Genomic DNA, 18,838 nt, shown 5'->3' on the forward strand with positions numbered 1-18,838 from the left:
CTTACTCCCCTCCTTATTTTTGCTTCACACCATTCACTTATGTCTCTGCTTCCTGCCTTTTATATAGATTCCAAATTAGTCTTCTGTCCCTCCAATCAAGATTTATTTCCTTCATTGTTCGGAATAACAATTTCCAATTAACCATGTCAAATGCTTTTTGTAAATCTATAAAGGTCAAGCAGGTTTTCCTATTAACTCCAATTCGTCTTTCTAATACCATCCTCACAGCTAGTGTTGCCTCTCTAGTTCCTTTTCCAGATCTGAAACCAAATTGGTCTTCTCCTAGGTTTGCCTCAATTTTCTTTTTTATTCGGTCTTTTGTTATGTTTAACATTATTTTGGAAGTGTGGGATAGTAAGGAGATAGTTCTATAGTTCTCACAGTCCAGAGCATTTCCTTTTTTTGGGATTATTACTGTTTTGCTGTTAAGCAAATCTGTGGGTGGTTCTTTTTCATCTTCATAGTACTCTTTAATAAGTTTATAGAAGTACTCTTTTGTTGATTCTCCAATTTCCTTCAGTATTTCTGCTGGGATGTTACCTGTGCCTGTCACTTTGCTATTACTTAGGCCATTCAAGGCACTGTCGAATTCCTCTTTAGATACAGGTGGCCCTATCATGTCGATATCCACACTGCTCTCTTCTTCCAGAATTTCCCCCTCATTAGCAATATCTTCTCCTTCGTATAGTTCCTCAATATACTCTTTCCATCTTTCATATACATCCTCAAATTCGAAAAGTAGGTCAATGTTTTTATTCTTGACCATATTTGTTTTTGTTCTTGGCTTTATTTGCATTGATTTAATTTTAGAGTAGGCTCTATCAATTTGACCTCCATTTAGATCTTGTTGAATTTCCTTACGTTTGTTGTGCATCCACTTTTCTTTTTCAAATCTACATTTCTGTGTAATTGCATTTTTTACTCTTTTGTACTTATCGAAATCTTTTTTCCTCAGCCTATTTTGTTCTTCAATAAGGTCTAGTATTTCCTTGGTCATCCGTGGTTTCCTCGGTTCTAGTTTCATAATCCTACTACTTCTTTAGCAGTTACTTCTACAGTATCTTTGAATCCGTCCCATCCTTCCCTGTTACCTATCAGGTTATTGGTCAATTCTTTCATGTCCGCAGCTACTTGCTTGTCCTTAAGTTTTTCTACAAACCATCTGTGTTGGTTAATTCTCTTATATATTTCTCAAATCTGCTACTATAGTCTGCTATCACTAGAACATGGTCACTGGCTATATCATATCCAGGGTATGAGTGGCTAGACTTCATTTGATTCATAAATTTCTTCTGGACTAGGATATAATCTATCTGATACATTTTGCCATCTGCTGTACTTTTCCATGTATATCTTCTTCTCTTGGGCATTTCAAAACACGTGTTGGTGACTATCATATGATACTGTTCACAGAAATCTAGTAACCTATCTCCTCTAGCATTCATTTCTCCTACCCTGAACTTGCCATTCCATAATCCTTTGTTATCTTCACCAATCGATGTATTGAAATCACCAATTATGATAAGATTGTCCTTTTCTTTAACTAGTTTCATTAAGTCATCAATTTGCTCATATACTACTTCTACTTCCTTTGTTGTTGGTAAGTAAACTGCAATTATACACAAATCCGTGGGTTGTCCTTTAATTTTAATCATCATTATCCTATCACTGCAGTGGCATGTGTTCAACACGTTGTTCTTCCATTTTCCTCTCAAAATCATAGCGATACCATTTCTTCCTGTTTGAGCATTACCACTGTGAATGATCCTGAAATCCCCTGACATAAAATCACTGTTACTGCCCCACCTAGTTTCACAGATTCCTAATATGTCCAGCTGTGACTTTTCCATCAGCATCTTAACCTCTTCTAGTTTCCCAGCTTTTAATGTGGTTCTGACATTCCGTATTCCAATTCTCATCTGTTCTTTTATTCCTTACTCCTTACAGCCTTGCCCAAGACATTCCCCCACGGAGCTCTGAATGGGGGAATTGAAACTCTGGAAAATTTTGAATTGGACGTAGCCATATTTCTACTTGGGAATCCTGTATGGGATCGTTAATTCAGTGGTTTCCCGTTGCCTTCTGCATCCTCCTGTCGTTGACCACATTAATGGTTCCTCCGCCTTTAGGGACAAATTCTCATCCCTGGGACAATGGGGTGCCCCTTCCTTAACGTTCATCCGCCCCTACTGGCCGTTGGCACTTGGTAAGGTCGGTCTCCTCGTGTTAGAAAAGAAAATGAAAATGAAAGACACCCTCGGACCTCGCAACCTAATACCGTCGGGGTCAAAGCAGCAAGAGTCGACCGAGAGAGGCCGACAGGAAAGAAGAAAGCAGAAGTCTGACACAAGTAAGTGGAAGCAATGCCAGACTTAGCTAAGGGCCCGTGTTGTTGCCACCCACATAGTCCTAAGATGGGAGCCCCCTGCAGGGGAAATAAATAATGCAAATCGTGCAATTCTAAAAGCACACGCAGAATCACATAAATGATTAATTAGGGATAGAGAAAGCACAATTTAGACGGAAAACAAATGTGCGCTCATAAAACAGTGAAAACACTCACTGCTCAAAAAGGGATGTATACTTGTGAGTAACTTAACAAAGAAGGAACAGACAGCTTGTTATAAAAAAGTTATGGTACAATGATACTGTATTTCAGATATTAACTGAATTAAATGTCACAAAAGGCCTGAATGATACTGATACGTGAGAACTGATGGGAGTTCTAAAAGCTACAAGGAACAGGAAAACCACTAGTACACATGGTATTAATATGGAACTGTGGATATATGGAAGTTCATTCCTATAACTAAGGCTTCTTCACATCTTTAATCAATGTTGGAGAAATGAGAAGGTATCAAAATAGTGTCTAGAAGCCAAATTAATATCTATATAGGTATAAGCCTCCTAGATTTACACAAAATCCTAGATACAAAACTAAAAAATATCGTGGAAAAACTAACTTCTACAGAACAATCAGGCTTTAAAAAAGGGACGATCAATTATTGACTAAGTTTTTACACAAGAAGTTATAGAAGAGAGACAAGAATTCAATAGAGAAAGCCATCTCGCTTTTATCAAGTTTGAAAATGCATTTTATAATGCCGCCAGAGAAATTCTACGGAATATAAAGGCTTAGCAACTTACCTGTCTCATCTCGTAAATGCAATTAAGAATCTATACACAGCCAACAAATATAATCACAAAGCCAATGGACACAAACAAAGGGATAAGACAAGGATGCTTCATTTATATGACATTCTTCCATATATGCATAGATGAAGGGATAAATAAATGGAAAATGTTGAATAAAAAAAGGAGTATTTTTGAATTGTGACACTAGATTGAATAACATTGGGATAGGCTACAACTGTGTCTTACTCCACTGTCAACCACCGCTTCCCTTTCGTGCTCCTCGACTCTTATAATTGCCGCCTTGTTTCGGTACTAGTCATAAATAGCCTTTTGCTCCCTGCTACCTAGAGAATTTCAGACAACATTGTCAAAAGCTTTCTCTAAGTCTATAAACGCTATAAATGTAGGTTTACCTATTTTCTAACATAAGTCGTAGAGTTAGAATCACCTTACAAGTTCTTACATTTTTCCGTAACCCAAACTGATCTTCCCCGAGGTGAATCACTGGAACAGGCCTGGCCAAACAGTGCTTCACGAGCCCGAGTGCCCCTGCCTACTGCAGTGAGTGGGGCCGAGGGGCGAGAAGGAAGAGGAAAATTAAGTCCGCAGCTGGACACCGCCAGAGTAAAGTGGTCTACTTGTCAGATGCCAACCATTTTGCTGACAGTACTACTTGCATTACATGAGAGAGAATTTCTGCATTTGGAATACTACGGCAGTTACACACTTGTCCATAAAAGGGGTTGGTGTTGTTTGTGGGAAGAGACCAAACTGCGAGGTCATCGGTCTCATCGGATTAGGGAAGGACGGGGAAGGAAGTCGGCCGTGCCCTTTCGAAGGAACTGTCCCGACATTTGCCTAGAGCAATTTAGAGACATCACGGAAACCTAAATCGGGACGGCCGGATGCGGGATTGAACCGTCGTTCTCCAGAATGCGAGTCCGGTGTGCCAACCACTGTGCCCCTCGCTCGGACCGTAAAAGGAAAAGTGAAGAAGTTACATTTTTCAATCCCAAATAGGAATTACTTTACTTTTTGTACTGATTAAAGGCCATGCAAAGTGCTCAATATACCATCACACTATTTATTACAAGCTGGAAAAGTACTTATTGGTACGTAATTACAAAACCGGCAATATCCGACATATAATGCACTTGTCTACTGACACGTGAAAGTTCATTCCAGCTGAACTGAAGACAGCCACTAGGGAAAAACTGAGGTAACGGTTAGTATAATGCTAACAAAATGTTTTACGATTGACATTATCAATTATTTGAATTCGTTAAGTGTCTTAGTGCGAGAGGATAATAATTTGGTAACAGATTTGGGAGACAAGATTTATGCTGTAAAAAAAGTGAAGTAAAGTAAAGTAATCCTACCGAAAAATCAGCATCGGGTTCACGACAAGGAACAATTCCTGTAAGTCGAGGTAGTTATTTGTGCGCCAGTTGTGACTTTTTCAGTAACTGAAACGTTTCATTACGAGTACTCAAAGAGATTCCAATACCCTGCACGACTAAATGCGGATTTCGATTTATCTGTCAGACCATTCTTGCTTTTGGCTGCAAATGTCCCACATTACTTCCAACTTTAGCTGTTAGATACACAGGGCAGCACCAAGCTCAATGACCTGTGTGTCCAATCCAGGAATTTACGAGCCTTTTGTAAAATGCAACTGCACAGGCACGCCGCTACAGTTATTTCAGTGTTTGGTTCGACACATGTGTAAATGTTCTTTTATGCTGTAATGAAAGTGACAAAATCCCACCGATGTTTCGGTTTAACAAATTTTAGCTGCGTAACTCCGTGTATTTTACTGTATCACGAACTATAATTTCAGATATAAAACGTATTCTAAAAGCAATACATACAAAAACATCACAAACTTATGTTAAATGTCTGTAAACATTTTACAGTTGTTAGCACTATCTAATGTATTTATTTAATCAAGTAATAAAAGTTACTGCTTTGGCAGAAAAACTAAAAGTTGCAAATAAACACACTTTATAAAATTCTGCATCTGCAAGTATGCTGAAATATTCAGCCTCTTAGAAGTAGTGTTGCAAAAAAGTGTTTTTAAGTTTCCCACATGTGCAGCCCTCAGCATACACCCGTCTCACTCACACACCGGTACCGAGCAGACACAGCCGCTCTCGTGGAGTGTGATTGCACTCCGGGAGCGTAAATCTCGGGTGGGCTCTCTCTGGAATGTCTCAAATGTTGTTCAGCTCCGAGTCCACAACTCCAGATTTTTGAGTAATGCACAGAAGCAGATACTTAACATTACACACAGGCCACACCACTAAAATATTAAAAACAGAAATTTGTGAAGAACAGTGAGGAGGCATTCCAATACGTGTAAAGTAAGCTTAAAGGAAAGCTCACACAAATAAAGATTCCATTAACATGTAAGCTACAATCCAAAACCATTAGCCTTCAAGTCAGTACAACGATTATGAAAAGAGGTGCACAGCTGTCAGTGCTTTATGCAGCAGCAGAATAAAATAATATAAACAGTGGTGAACTCACCTTTCCATCTGCAACGTGCAACACGCCATTCTCTATAACAGTTATAGTGCTCAGTTCTGTCGAATGGACTATAGTGCCCACTATCGCAAATGTAGATGGTAGGTCCTGCACAAACAGAAAAATTTCATGAGAATCTTTTCATTTATTCATTTGTCGTGTCCCGTAGATGGGAGAAATTTCGGAGATGTGGAACTGGTCGAGGGACACGTTTACAAAAGACGAGCAAATTGGAAGAACTTAACACGGATACCGTAATTACCAGTGAGCTGCTTCTGTTTTTCGTGCGTATACCACCTAAAATTAATGAAGTAAATTATGATGAAAACTTGTACACTCAAAAATAGCTGCTGCCTCCTCAGTTATATATCTGCTGCTTATCTGCTATTGGTATGTTAATATTTACTAGATTACACAGTTACTTTTCAAAGAAAGTAGTTAACTAAAACTGTAAATACTGCATCCTCTTACCGTATATTACTTCTCGGCATGCAACTTTAGACTGGGCACGGATACTCGCCGTATACCCTCACGACCTATCTTGCCGAGCCCCGTACAGTAAATGACAGGACAGTTCCTCAAAAAAGCTACTGCTAATTTCCTAGCCCCTACTGTCCGACCCAGGTTGTGAATAATGACCACATAATTAACAAGACGTATACCCCAAACTTTCTTACTTCACAACCCATCTACATCCGTACTCTGAATTACTGTGAAGTGTGTATGAACCACACAGTAAGATTTCTCCGCATTCCACCTCTGTGTGACTGTTGATTAACCTCTACTGGCTTTATATGAAGAGGCTGAAGAATATTCACTCTGTACTGGAATACAGTTCAGGAAATTTTCTAACCAAGTTCTATTGGTATGTGTGGTACCTTTCTTCGTGTGTCTGCCACTTAATATTTTCCAATGATTATGTTACACCCTGAAATGTAACTGCCTGACATTTCTATTACTCTATTACACAATCTGTATCTTTAATGAAGAACTTGCTACTCTAAATTCTATCAGTGTGTTGGTAATGGTAAATCATTTTGAGTAGACAAGAAATACTTTTGGTTAGTATTTTGAGTAGTCTGTTTCATTCTGAACTGAAATATCAAAATTAGTGGAACAATATCTATAATAATAATAATAATAATAATAATAATACACAAGTCATATGTATTTCCTTGTTTTACTTGATGTACATCTATGATTTCTCATCTAAAATTAAGGTAAATGATACAAAACAGAGCATGAATGATTATATGTGACACGCACTTTTTGAATCTATGACGACATTTAACAAATTTCAGCTTTTTCAATGTTTCATTAAATTTCATAAATGGAAAACAATAAGTAAATTGAGTGGAAATATTGCACACTTGTGTGAGAGCTGAAATTTGCAAAAGAATTTAAAAAAGAATGCTTCATTATAGGTAACTGCATCATTTGCAAAAGGCTTGATTTTACAATTAATATTATCTGCAAAGTCATTAATATACAACATGAACAGCAAGGGTCCCAACACACTTCTCTGGGGCACACCAGAAGTTCTACGCCTGATGACAACTCGCCATCCAAGGTAACATGTTGTGTTCTCACTACTAAAAAGTTCTCAATCCAGTCACAAATTTCAGTTGATATTCCATATGATCATACTTTTGACAGTAAGTGTAGGTCTAGTACCGAGTCAAATGCATTTTGGAAATCAAGAAATACAGCCTCTACTTAGTTGTCTTGATTCAAAGCTTTAAGTCAAGTGAGAAAAGTGCAAGTTGGGTTTCACACGATCAATGTTTTCAAAATCCGTGGTGGTTGACATTGTGGAAGTCATACTGTTCAAGAAGTGTCACTATGTTTGAGCTCAGAATATGTTCTAAGATTCTACAGCAAACTGATATCACGGATACTGGATGGTACATTGATTATAGAAATTTTCTGAAGGACAGATAGAACTGTTCTTTGGCATCACAGCTTCGTTCTGAAGCAATAGTGAACCTACTACGCAGTGCATTAACATCACTGCCAACATTAAATTCATTTTACAAGCATATGTTCTACCGGATTCACCAAAGCTAAAAATTTAAATACTATAGAAAAGTCAATAGTGTAATGCTACATCCTAAAGCATATACAGTTCAGAATCTCCCTTGTTTTCCCTTAGAAAATTTGGCAACCCTAGCTGTAGATCGTATGGGTAGATACGATAACTAGTGAAAGGAACCAGAGAAAAAAAGAAATGTATGGCAAACTTTGACTAATAAAAGGGACCCGTAGGTAGGGCACTTCCTGGGGCATCATGAAATAATCAATATAGTACTGGAGGGAACAATATGGGTAAAAATTGCATGACAAGGCCAATACTGCCACAGTAAGCAAGATGAAATGGATGTAGGTTACAGCAGACATGCAGTAATGAAGAGGCTCGTACAGAAAAGATTGGCATCAAATAGTCTTAGGCCACAACAACAGATTTTGTTCCTTAGTGTGTTAGCCATATATACTCTAAAGCGTAAAATTTTCTTTACAGAAACTCTCTTTTCAGCAGTGCCAACAGAGCAACACTAATAAGATGTCTCAGGAGATTCAACTATTGTTCTTTTTTTGATAAAAAGAAAAAGAAAATAAAAATAAAAAGTCACTCCTGTGTTGATGCCAAAAGCACCAGGTTTTCTTCTACGTATAGCTGTGTCTACAATTTTTTTTCTTTTTCATGTTTTATTCCTATCCTGTTTTACCACAGCTCACCTTACTTTGTGGTTCAAATTTGCAATCCTGGTGTCCCTGAGCTGGTACTCCTCTCAGTGAAGCACACCGGAAATGCATCCCGTCTCCGCCCCTCCCACCCTCTCTGACGGCAGCTCTCCCTACTTGTGCTGCTCTGCTAGTTCCCCTCCCTCACCTCCTTTCACCTTGCTCCAGACCAATCATTACACAACAGTTGCTCTGTAGGTGCAGTAGAAATACACAGGCTCGACTTTCCGAAAGCACTTAGGTGAAAAGTTAAAAGTGCTCACTCCTAATCCGTGTGTTGCATTATTTACTTGTGAGTGCATCTTAAAGGTGAATGGTGTCCACAGATTCATAAAACTTCATTGTGAAATATTTAACATAATTGCTTTTTCTTTAAATTACTTACTTTCTGCAGATTTGGTGTGTTTTATGTGCAGTGCAGCCCTTTTTTCTTTCTTAACCACACTCATCCCACTTCAGAGTATTAATGATTACTGATACTTTGTCATTAAACAGAAACAGTACTCAAAAGAGGAATCGATGGCAATTTATATACGACAGTCTCAACTTATGGTAAAATAGTAATTTTCAAAATTTTACTCCCTGTATATTTAGCTGTGAAATTCAGCAATGTTGAAATATGAAATTTAAAATGTTTGTTCTAAATACAACTGTTGTGTACAGAGCATTCACAGCTGTCTTCCAAGCGAGTACAATCACAGCAAGTAGTGTTATATTTTCAACACACATTTATTTTGCTCTAACAGTACCCAGTACACGCAAATTAGCTTCCGTGCAGAACGATTAAAAATCCCAAAAATATTTTCTTTTATTTGCAGAAAACTGATGACTGTAAAGTATGAGAAATAAGATTGGTGGAAAGAATTTCCTACTGAGTGTGTACGGCCACAGTTGTCGACATACCCGACTATTAAATAAGTAGTGCATTAAGATGGAAAATAGGGTGCACTTTGCCACACAAAGAGGAACTGTAATTGTGCATTACGGCATAATGTGAAACTTAACTGACATATTGCATGTTTCACACAACCAATTTAGACTTCACAGCAATAACGGAAATTTAATTTTTCGTGTATAATCCATCCATGGCAGTCAAACTGAAAATTCTAGTCCAGTAAAAACAAGCCTGAAGAATCAGAAGCTTTCCTTTCTTTTCTTCACTTTTACAAAACATGTATATTATTATGAAAATTTATAATCGCAACAAGCAACCTTCAAAACTAGCTTTTAGATTTTTTTAAAAGTTTTCATGATGCCTTCAGCTGCCATTCTCTCTATTTCATGTACGATTGTACAATTTCGGCATTAAGCCATTTTCAAGTATTTTATGGATTATTTTTAGTAGCAAAATATGCCATGTATGTTCTTGCTCATACGACTCCATGTTATGCTCGTAAAATAAATCCAAGACATTTTACGCTATTTTAGGAGCACATTACTTTCGAGCAGTTGTTGCAAGGTCATATTAGCAATGACATACGTGGCATAATTTACTATTAAAAAAAATCATCCATAAAATACTTGAAAATGGCCTAAGGCAGAAAATGTACCATCGTACATGAAATAAAGAGAAGAGCAGCTGAAGGCATCACGAAATCTTTCAAAATATTCATCACAGCTGCAGACCCTATTGCATTGAAAATTTTTAAAAATATTTCTCTGTGTTCATTTATATCTTGACCTGCACAAGTTCTACTGCAGGATATAACCAAAATGGATAGAAAAAATTTCTCCCACCAATCTCTCAACTTGCCCTATGAGACTGACAAATCAAGTTTGAAGAAAGCCAGAACATGTAGTAAACAGGGACTAGTAGCAAGTACACAGAGCAATTTTTTGTGTAATCTCAAAACTGAAAACTGTTTTGTGATTCACCATGAGACTAACTTCAGTTGACCACCCCCCCCTCCCCCTCCCACACTCATCCCGATTACACTTTTGTTCTACTGTCACGTTTTCTTACAGCTCTGAACAGCACTTTTGCCCATTGTTACTTAGGAGGTATCAAATGGTCAAATGGGCATCTTTCAGAAAACTGTTTCCATATACAATTATTTAAATAATATGTAGTAAACTTACTTCTCCCAATCTGAAAGAATAGAGTACCACCACTAGTGGAAAGAAGACGACAGATTTTTTAAAGCTATCAGTGTAGGTATTTCATGCAGAAATTGCACTGTTATTCATCTTTAGTAAAACAGGAATGATACCATAGAAAGAACCATTGGTTGTATTTTTAAACTGAGAATTGGTTGTTAATATATGATGTGATTTACACCATCACATCAACAAATGCTTCCTTGTATAAAAATTTATGGGTTGCACTAAACATTTGTATAATATGGACCAATTAGTCTATCTACACATATCAGATGTGAATGTTAAGCGTATCTGAGTTGCATTTGAATGGAACCGAAGGAAGCCTGAAATGCTTCTCCACCAATGGTATAGTGTACTCTAAAATATAACCTGCACAAAGCCATTTAAGTTGAAGTTATTCCACTCTGATGCCTACAACAGAACATTTAAAAATTCACTCCATTTATGAAGGCCAATTTCACTGAATGTTTTTCTCATCTGGGTTTTTTTTTTTTTTTAAAAAAAAGCTGAATTAAATGCTTCATCTCTCTTTGGCAGTTAATTGTACATTGTTATATCTGCAGATGTAAAAAGCCTTTGCTAGACCTTGAATCTAAAAGACACTATTTCAGGTACAGCAAGAAACTGATGTTTGCCATGTCAAATTGAGTTCACGTCTACGCAGTAGCGTTGAAACTGTATTTCTACACTGTGTAGTTTCTGAGGAATAAAATTTTTAAAGCTGGTTCTCCTCCCTATTTTAATAAGCCTATGAGAAACTCAGCAAAAAGTAATGCCCCCCCTCCCCCTACTCATCATCCTCAAGAAAGAAATTCTGTATTCTTCCTGTACTGTTAACTAACAGGGCTAGTAATAACAATAATCATTGTTCCTGTGCAAATCTCACAGCTACAATATGTAAACATTTCTGCTGGCCTAAGCATCAAATTTGGTTGCTCAACTGTAGCTGTAAAGGGTACTTGTAGTAGCTGTGAAGCTACAAAAGTCAAAACATTGCATTTTACTGAGTTTATACTTTACATGTTTAAGGATCTTTTCTTTGGCTGTAATTTAATAAAACAAGGCATAAAATACCTTTATGGAACAACAAAAATGCTATTGTTTGCAGCAGCTCTCATCTTGTGGGCACCAGTCCTTCAGATAAAATGTATAGACAGAATTCAAGAAGTACCAGTATAAAATTTTGAAGACTACTGTTCTCAAAATGTTACTAACTTTCATAGTAGTCATGGCAAAATGTATGACCACGTGTTAAGAGCACGCGTAAACTTTTGCAATTAAAAATTTCTTACGGTAACAGAAGTAGAGATGAATGATAATAGGATGAGGCTTCATGACTGGAGTTCCTATTCATCCTGATGGCTAATAAACTGCACATGCATAAGTAAGTCAACTAAAATCTTAGTTCTGCTTGCTTTGCACTTAGAAATCTCTCTCATCGTGTCGATTTGAAGAAACGATTGCTAGCAAACTTTCTCAGTTCTGTTCTATGGCACGATCTTCTGAGGTCATTGCACCTAAAGTAAAAACGTGTTTATTCTAAAGGATCATTCGATAAGAATATTGTGGAAGGAAAGTAGGGTTTAAAGTCTCTTAGAGAACGATGTCATTAGGGGCGGAGCACGAGATCAGATTGTTCTTTGAGGATGGAGAAGGAAATCAGTTATGCCCTTTCAAAAGAACCATTTCAGAATTTGCCCAGTGATTTAGGCAAAACCTACATCTGGACGGTCCGACGTGGGCTCGAACAATCGTCGTCCCAAACAGAGTCCGGTGCACCGACCACTGTGTCACGTTGCTCGTTAAAGAGTGTCGTGCAAAGCTGACAACTGAAGCCTCTGCAGCAACTACCTGCCAACATACACTGAGGTGGCAGAAGTCTCCTAATACCACAACGGACCTCCTTTTTCCTGACACAGTGCAGCGCGTCAATGAGGCACGGACTCAACAAGTCGTTGCAAATCCCCTGCAGAACTACTGAGCAGTGCACGCTCTATAGCTGTCTGTAGTTGCGAAAGTGTTGCTCGTGCAGGATTATGTCCCGTAAACGTTCAATGGGATTTGTGTCGGGCGGCGTGGGTGGCCAAATCGTTTGCTCGAACTGTGCGTAATGTTCTTCAAACCGATCGTGAATAGTTGTGGTGCAGTGACACGTTTGGAAAAGTGAAGTCCGCAAACAGCTGCAAACGGTCTCCGAGTAGTCGAGAATAACGACTTCCGGTAAGTGATCAGTTTGATCGGACCAGAGGGCCCGTACCATTGTGGAGCCACTACCAGCTCGCACAGTGCGTTGTTGACAACTCGGATCCACGGATTTGTGGGGTCTGCACCGTGCACGAGCCTTACCGTCAGTTCTGACCGACTGAAATTCGAACTCGTCTGACCGGGCCACAGTTTTCCAGTCACGTAGGGTCCAATCGATACGGTCACGAGCCCGAGAGAGGCGCTGCAGGCGACGTGCCATTAGCAGAGGCACTCGCGTCAGTCATCTGTCGCCTCAGTCCGTTAACGTGAAATTTCACCGCACTATCCCAATGAATATGTTAGCTGTACGTTTTCTGGAGACGATTAATCTGGCATCGCTCACCTGTCGGGACTGACAACTCTACGCAAACGGTGCTGCTCTCGGTCATTAAGTGGAGGCTGTCGGCCACTGCGTTGTCCGCAGCAAGTTCTAATGGCCGAAATTTGGTATCCTCGGCACGCTCGACACTGCGTATCTCGGAATATCGAATTCCCTAACAATTTCCGAAATGGAGAGTCCCGCACGTCTAGCTCCAACTAACATTCTGCGTTCGAAGTCTGTTAATTCTTGTCGAGTGGCTATAATTACGTCAGAAAACTTTTCACGTGGACCACCTGAGTACAAACGACAGCACCTCCAATGCACTGCACTTTTATATCCTGTGTACGTCATCTCTATCTGAGCATATTGCTATCGTACGATTTCTGTCACCTCAGTGTATTTAGGCCCTACTCCCTGATGGTATTTGTTGTTAATAACATGAGCAAATTTTGGACAAACCTAACAATCCACAACCACAATAATAGAAGCAGAAATAATTTACAGATAGACTTCGCATCTCTCTCTAAGATTCAGAATATAGCTTTATACGAGTGCATGCAGAAAAGAAATGCCTCCGAATTTTGATGTGAGTACTCAAAGTTTTCTAAATAAAACAAACATTATTAACAGTCCACATCCTTCTTCATGTCTACATATTTATTTCTCAACGTAGTCAACCTGACAACAAACACATTTCTCCCAATAAGAGACCAGTTACTAGAATGAAATTTTCACTATACAGCAGAGTGTGTGCTGATATGAAACTCCCTGGTACATTAAAACTGTGTGCCAGACCGAGACTCGAACTTGGGACCTTTGCCCTTCACAGGAAAGTGCTCTACCAAATGAGCTACCCAAGCACGACTCACGCCCCTTCCTCACAGTTTTAAATCCGCCAGTACCTCATCTCCTACCTTCCAAACTTCACAGAAGCTCTCCTGCAAACCTTGCAGAACTAACACTCCTGGAAGTAAGGTAGAGCACTTGCCCACGAAAGGCAAAGGTCCCGAGTTCGAGTCTCGGTCTGGCGCACAGTTTTAATCTGCCAGGAAGTTTCAAGAGATCAGTTAGTTCATACCGTCACTGTAGAATGTTTCAATTTGTTAACAGCTTGCACCACTTCATCAGTACCGATGTGAAGTCCTCCGATGTGTTCTTTAACTTCTAGAAACATGAAAATTGGATGGGGCCAAGTTGGGACTGTACGGAGAACGATCGACAGTAATGAAACTGAGGTGTCAGATTGCTGCAGCGCTCATCTGTGGTCTGGCATTGTTGTGCTTAAAGAGAGGGTTCTCCACGTATGGGCAAACTCTTCAAATTCGTGCTTTTTGTTTCTCACGTACCAACTTCGTTATGTTACACACCGCCATCTTACGTGCTGCAGTTTGGAGCCCTCGAGCGGCAGACAGTTGCAAATATGTAGATGTGAAGAATAAAGCTGTTGAATGTTAGTAATGTTTGTTTCATTTAAAAAGCTTTAAGAGTTTTCACACAAAAAATTTGGAGGCATTACTTACCAGCACACACTCACGTTATGGCGCAACAGTCTAGAATAGTTGAGAGTAGACTCCACGCAGGAAATTCAAAATTCCCCAATATTTAATACATCGTTAGTCATTTCTTCAACAATCTCTCAGAATATTTTGACTCTGGAATGCCAGTTCCTCATAACTCTAATGATTGTTGCCATCACAGCTGATGTGGTCTCCAGTCCAAAGACTGGTTTTATGCAACTCTCCATGCTACTCTATACTATCTAAGTCTCTTCATTTCTGAATAACTACTGCAACTTACACCCTTTTGAATATGCTTACTGTAGTCATCTCTGTCTCCTACCATTTTTACCTCCCCCCCCCCCCTCTCCTCCCCACAATTCCCTCCAACGCTAAATTGGTGAGCCCTTGGTGTCTTAGAATGTGTCCTATCAACTGACCACTTCTTTTGGTCAACATGTACCACAAACTCGCCTCTCCAATTCTATTCACTACCTCCTCATTAGTTATTTGATTGATCCATTTAATTTTTGACATCCTTCTGTAGAACCACATCTCAAAAATTTCTGTTCTCTTTCTGTCTAAATAGTTCATCGTTCACGTTTCACTTCCATACGTGGCTACTCCCCAGACAAAACACATTCAAAAACGACTTCCTAACACTTAAATCTGTGTTGGATGTTAACAAATGTCATTTCTCCAGAAATGTTTTTCTTGCCATTGCCATTTGACATTTTACATTCTCTCAACTTCAGCCATTATCAGTTAGTTTGCTGCCCAAACAGCTAATTACCTTAGCATCACCTAATTTAATTCAACTACATTACATTAGCCCTGTTTTTCTTTTGTTGACGTTCATCTTATATCTTCCTTTCAAAACACTGTCCATTCCATTCAACTGCTCAATGACAAATGACAGACTCCACATAAAGAAAATGTTTTTTTGAGTCTTTAAAAACAGAGCCAAGTAGTATAATACAAGCAATGTTTATTTTTTTTTGCTACCATACAAATATGTTGTACAGTAGCCTAGAAGAAATTCCAATAGTAATTATTGTGAGTAGATTAGCACTAGTCCTAATTTACTGTTAGTGTACCTTACAGAAATAGCCAGCAGTGGCTGTTGCTGGCTGTGAATGTATAACTTAACCAGTTGCACACTTCTGTAGCCTCTCCCAGATAGGATTCACAGGACATGGAGTGTGGATGAAAGAATGTACATTTTACTTACAAAACAAAGTATACAAGTTGTATTTCATGACGACATGTGATAAAGAAGTTATTGGAAGTTCAGTCATACAATAACACCAAAAAATGCCTTACAATTAAAAAAAAAAGACGATTAATACATATTGTGTGAGACATACATATCCTGTATCTTTTGTCTCACTGCTGAGACAAGTATGTACAATAGTCTAATCTAATCTCTACATCTTATACCAGTTCTGCTATTTTTCTGAAAATTTTGTCCCACTGCTTCTTTACCCTACAATAAATATGTATGCTGATCAAAAACTGAAAACACAGAGGCATTTCCTGTGATACAAATACCATTATTTGCATTCATTTATATAAATAATTTTCTTCTTCCTTAATCATTGCACACTATTTGTCAACCACGGAAGTAACAATACAGATATTATTATCAAAAACAATTTGCTGTGTCTTAATTTAGATTAACTAGCTGCATTTCACCATCTATTGCTAACTTAATACCTACATGAGCAAGACACTTGTCATGGGACAACAGTTATCTGTGTGCCCTAAGAATAGAGGCCAATTTTGGAATGAAAATTGGTAGTTATGCAAAATTTGTGAAAGGATTTTTTTTACTATTAATTTCTTATGAATTTGTGAGACATAGCAAAAAGGGGCATCTTCCCAAAAATTTTGTGTTATTGTAATTTTTATGTTCCACATTATATTCTGAACAATTTGTAAAAATAATAGGTTTCTGTCTCTTAAATTTGAGCGAGTTACGACAGGCTGAATATTTGTGATGGAAATAAAGGTATTCTGAGATAATGTTTCACTGTATTGCCATTATCTAATTGAACATATTTAAGAAACATATTATCCTTAAAATGCCCTTTTTCAAATTGTGTGGAGTTTAAGTTAACACTACATATTATTAGGTTAACCCCTTCAGACCTATAGCACATTGTAGAGTACATAAATTTAAAACCAAGTAAATTGACTCCAAATAGAGAGAAATTTGTCAACTCTGTGCAACACTGTTTTGGCAAAGTATTGGTATTTTTTAATCTGCATTATGGCCGACTGCAAATTGGCAACTCTTTAGGCATTTATAATACTAATACAAAAAGTGACCACTTGCCTAGTTTGGCATTATTGTAATAAAAATGGTTATTCTTTTATGCAAACTACTCAGAGCTCTTTAAAATGCCTATAAAATTTAGGAGACGCTATTTTGTGAAGCACTGCATACACAACTGTATTGGCATCTTGATGGGCCAATGTTATTTCTTTGAACAAAAGGTCCATTTTCCAAAACTGACATCAATTGCTTTTAATGATATTACTGACTACTATTGGATTCAAACCACTTTAAAATGTATTAGCATGCACATAATGAAAGAAATTATCTAAAAAAAAAAAAAAAAACGAAAATGAATATTGTAGACATTTACTTATAATGAAAACTTTTCTTCCCAATATTTTCTCTCTGAATCTCACATTTATAGGACTCTCTGTTCTTTACATTGGGGGGAGGGTACCATTTTGAAGACAGACTGAAGAGACAGGTAAGAAACCCAAGTCCACATAGAGACTAATTTTCTGGCTTGTTTATGTTCCTTAAGGCGAAATTCAACTAAAACTTACTTTAATTACTAGCAACAAATATCATTAAGTAGTAATTTTAATGGCATTTGATACTTCATAACTCTCAGATTGATTCTGTTTTACATGAAAGGAAAGTGTTTACATACATTTGTACGCATATTGTACTAATTCCATACCTGTCTAAAAATTGCAGAACAGGCCTATATATGCTGAATGCTAACCATTTTCATAAAAATTATTGCAGCCATATCTTCATAGTTATAGGTGAGATGGTTGTGCTGGTACATAAAATGTTGGTACGGTAATAGTATGTCTGGAATGGGTTTTGCTATAACATGTTTTGTGTCTCTGCTACTCAAGTTATGCATAAAATTAGTTTGTATATCTACAACAGTATTTAAGGAGGGAGTTGGGAGTGTGATGGATAGCTTCAAAAGGAATAACATCAGTTTTTTTATCAAGTATTTTAATATGACTTTCACATAGTTTGGGCAGCCCCAAGTTCTTTCCCAGAGACGTTGCGTGCGAATATAATTGAGAGTTACGGAGGGGCCGCTTATACTTTTAATCCCGTGTAATATTTTGTTGAACGTGTCCCTCGGTGTTATGTTATCATCATACCTCGCAAGACACGCGTGTTTTCGATGTTATTCCAACGGAGAATAATCAAAATCGACCAAGTTAACGTGCAAGTAACTTTTTTTTATAGCATGCAGCGCGATTCCATGTAGCCCATTAGCGACTAAGTTGCGAGAGCTTGCGAATGTTTCAACTCACCATGATCATCGTTTAATTTTACGAGATTGTGTGGCCCATAACAAGTGGATATTCGCCGCTAGCAAATCGTTAACGCGTCATCACATTTGTGTTTACAGATTATCAGCGTTCGCTATCGATTCCGTAACACACACTGTACGATTAGGCTCCATTAAATCGGATCAAAATACTTGTCGAAACGAACGTACTTTGAGATTCATTGCGTGTTAGATTTGCATTACGAACCGTTTCCACCTTAAATAATACTAAAACTCAAAATCGTACACCGGTTCGTTGTGCATGGAATCTAATTCAACTACGATACGAAAATTTTACAAATACTTATTCAATAACTACTTAAACGATAGCAGATGGCTAAGTTCCACTAACTGTATTATATTATCGGCTCGTTAACGGTGCACACTTTTCTGATGTAACAGGGTGCTCATTTCTCGGCTGCGAGCAAGGTCAGAAACATCTTGATCTCAAGAAACAGTAGCTGATTTTTTTTTTTTTTTTTTTTTTTTTTTTTTTTTTTTTTTTTTTTTTTTTGTAACGGGTGATCAATACGACATGTGCGGGTATTAATATATTCGCCACAAGTGAAGCGTGGAACTGGTGATCTCGCAGTCTGTTCCCTAACCTCACTTCTCAAACAATCTTACAAGCGTTGTAGAACCGGTATCAACCGGTATCCGTAGTGCGTACTTTT

At 38.0% G+C, this 18,838-nt stretch overlaps 1 protein-coding gene across 3 annotated transcripts in view; it reads right to left on the reverse strand.

Annotated features, from left to right (window-relative positions):
* The window catches only part of LOC126214869 (guanine deaminase), a 121,772-nt gene that overhangs the window by 58,919 nt on the left and 44,015 nt on the right, over positions 1 to 18,838 (reverse strand). Inside the window, exons 1-2 of one of the 3 annotated variants that reach the window (XM_049941515.1) lie at positions 18,148 to 18,501; positions 5,665 to 5,769 (exon numbers count right to left, since the gene is read on the reverse strand). In XM_049941515.1, the coding sequence (XP_049797472.1) occupies positions 5,665 to 5,769; positions 18,148 to 18,156 (114 nt within the window). In that variant the 5' untranslated portion in view covers positions 18,157 to 18,501. Of the gene's footprint in view, positions 1 to 5,664; positions 5,770 to 17,546; positions 17,647 to 18,147; positions 18,502 to 18,838 lie in introns of those variants that run through there. The other 2 variants (XM_049941516.1, XM_049941514.1) reach the window with 2 other exon arrangements.

This window comes from Schistocerca nitens, chromosome 12 (genome assembly GCF_023898315.1).
Source record: "Schistocerca nitens isolate TAMUIC-IGC-003100 chromosome 12, iqSchNite1.1, whole genome shotgun sequence".
Taxonomy (NCBI): domain Eukaryota; kingdom Metazoa; phylum Arthropoda; class Insecta; order Orthoptera; family Acrididae; genus Schistocerca; species Schistocerca nitens.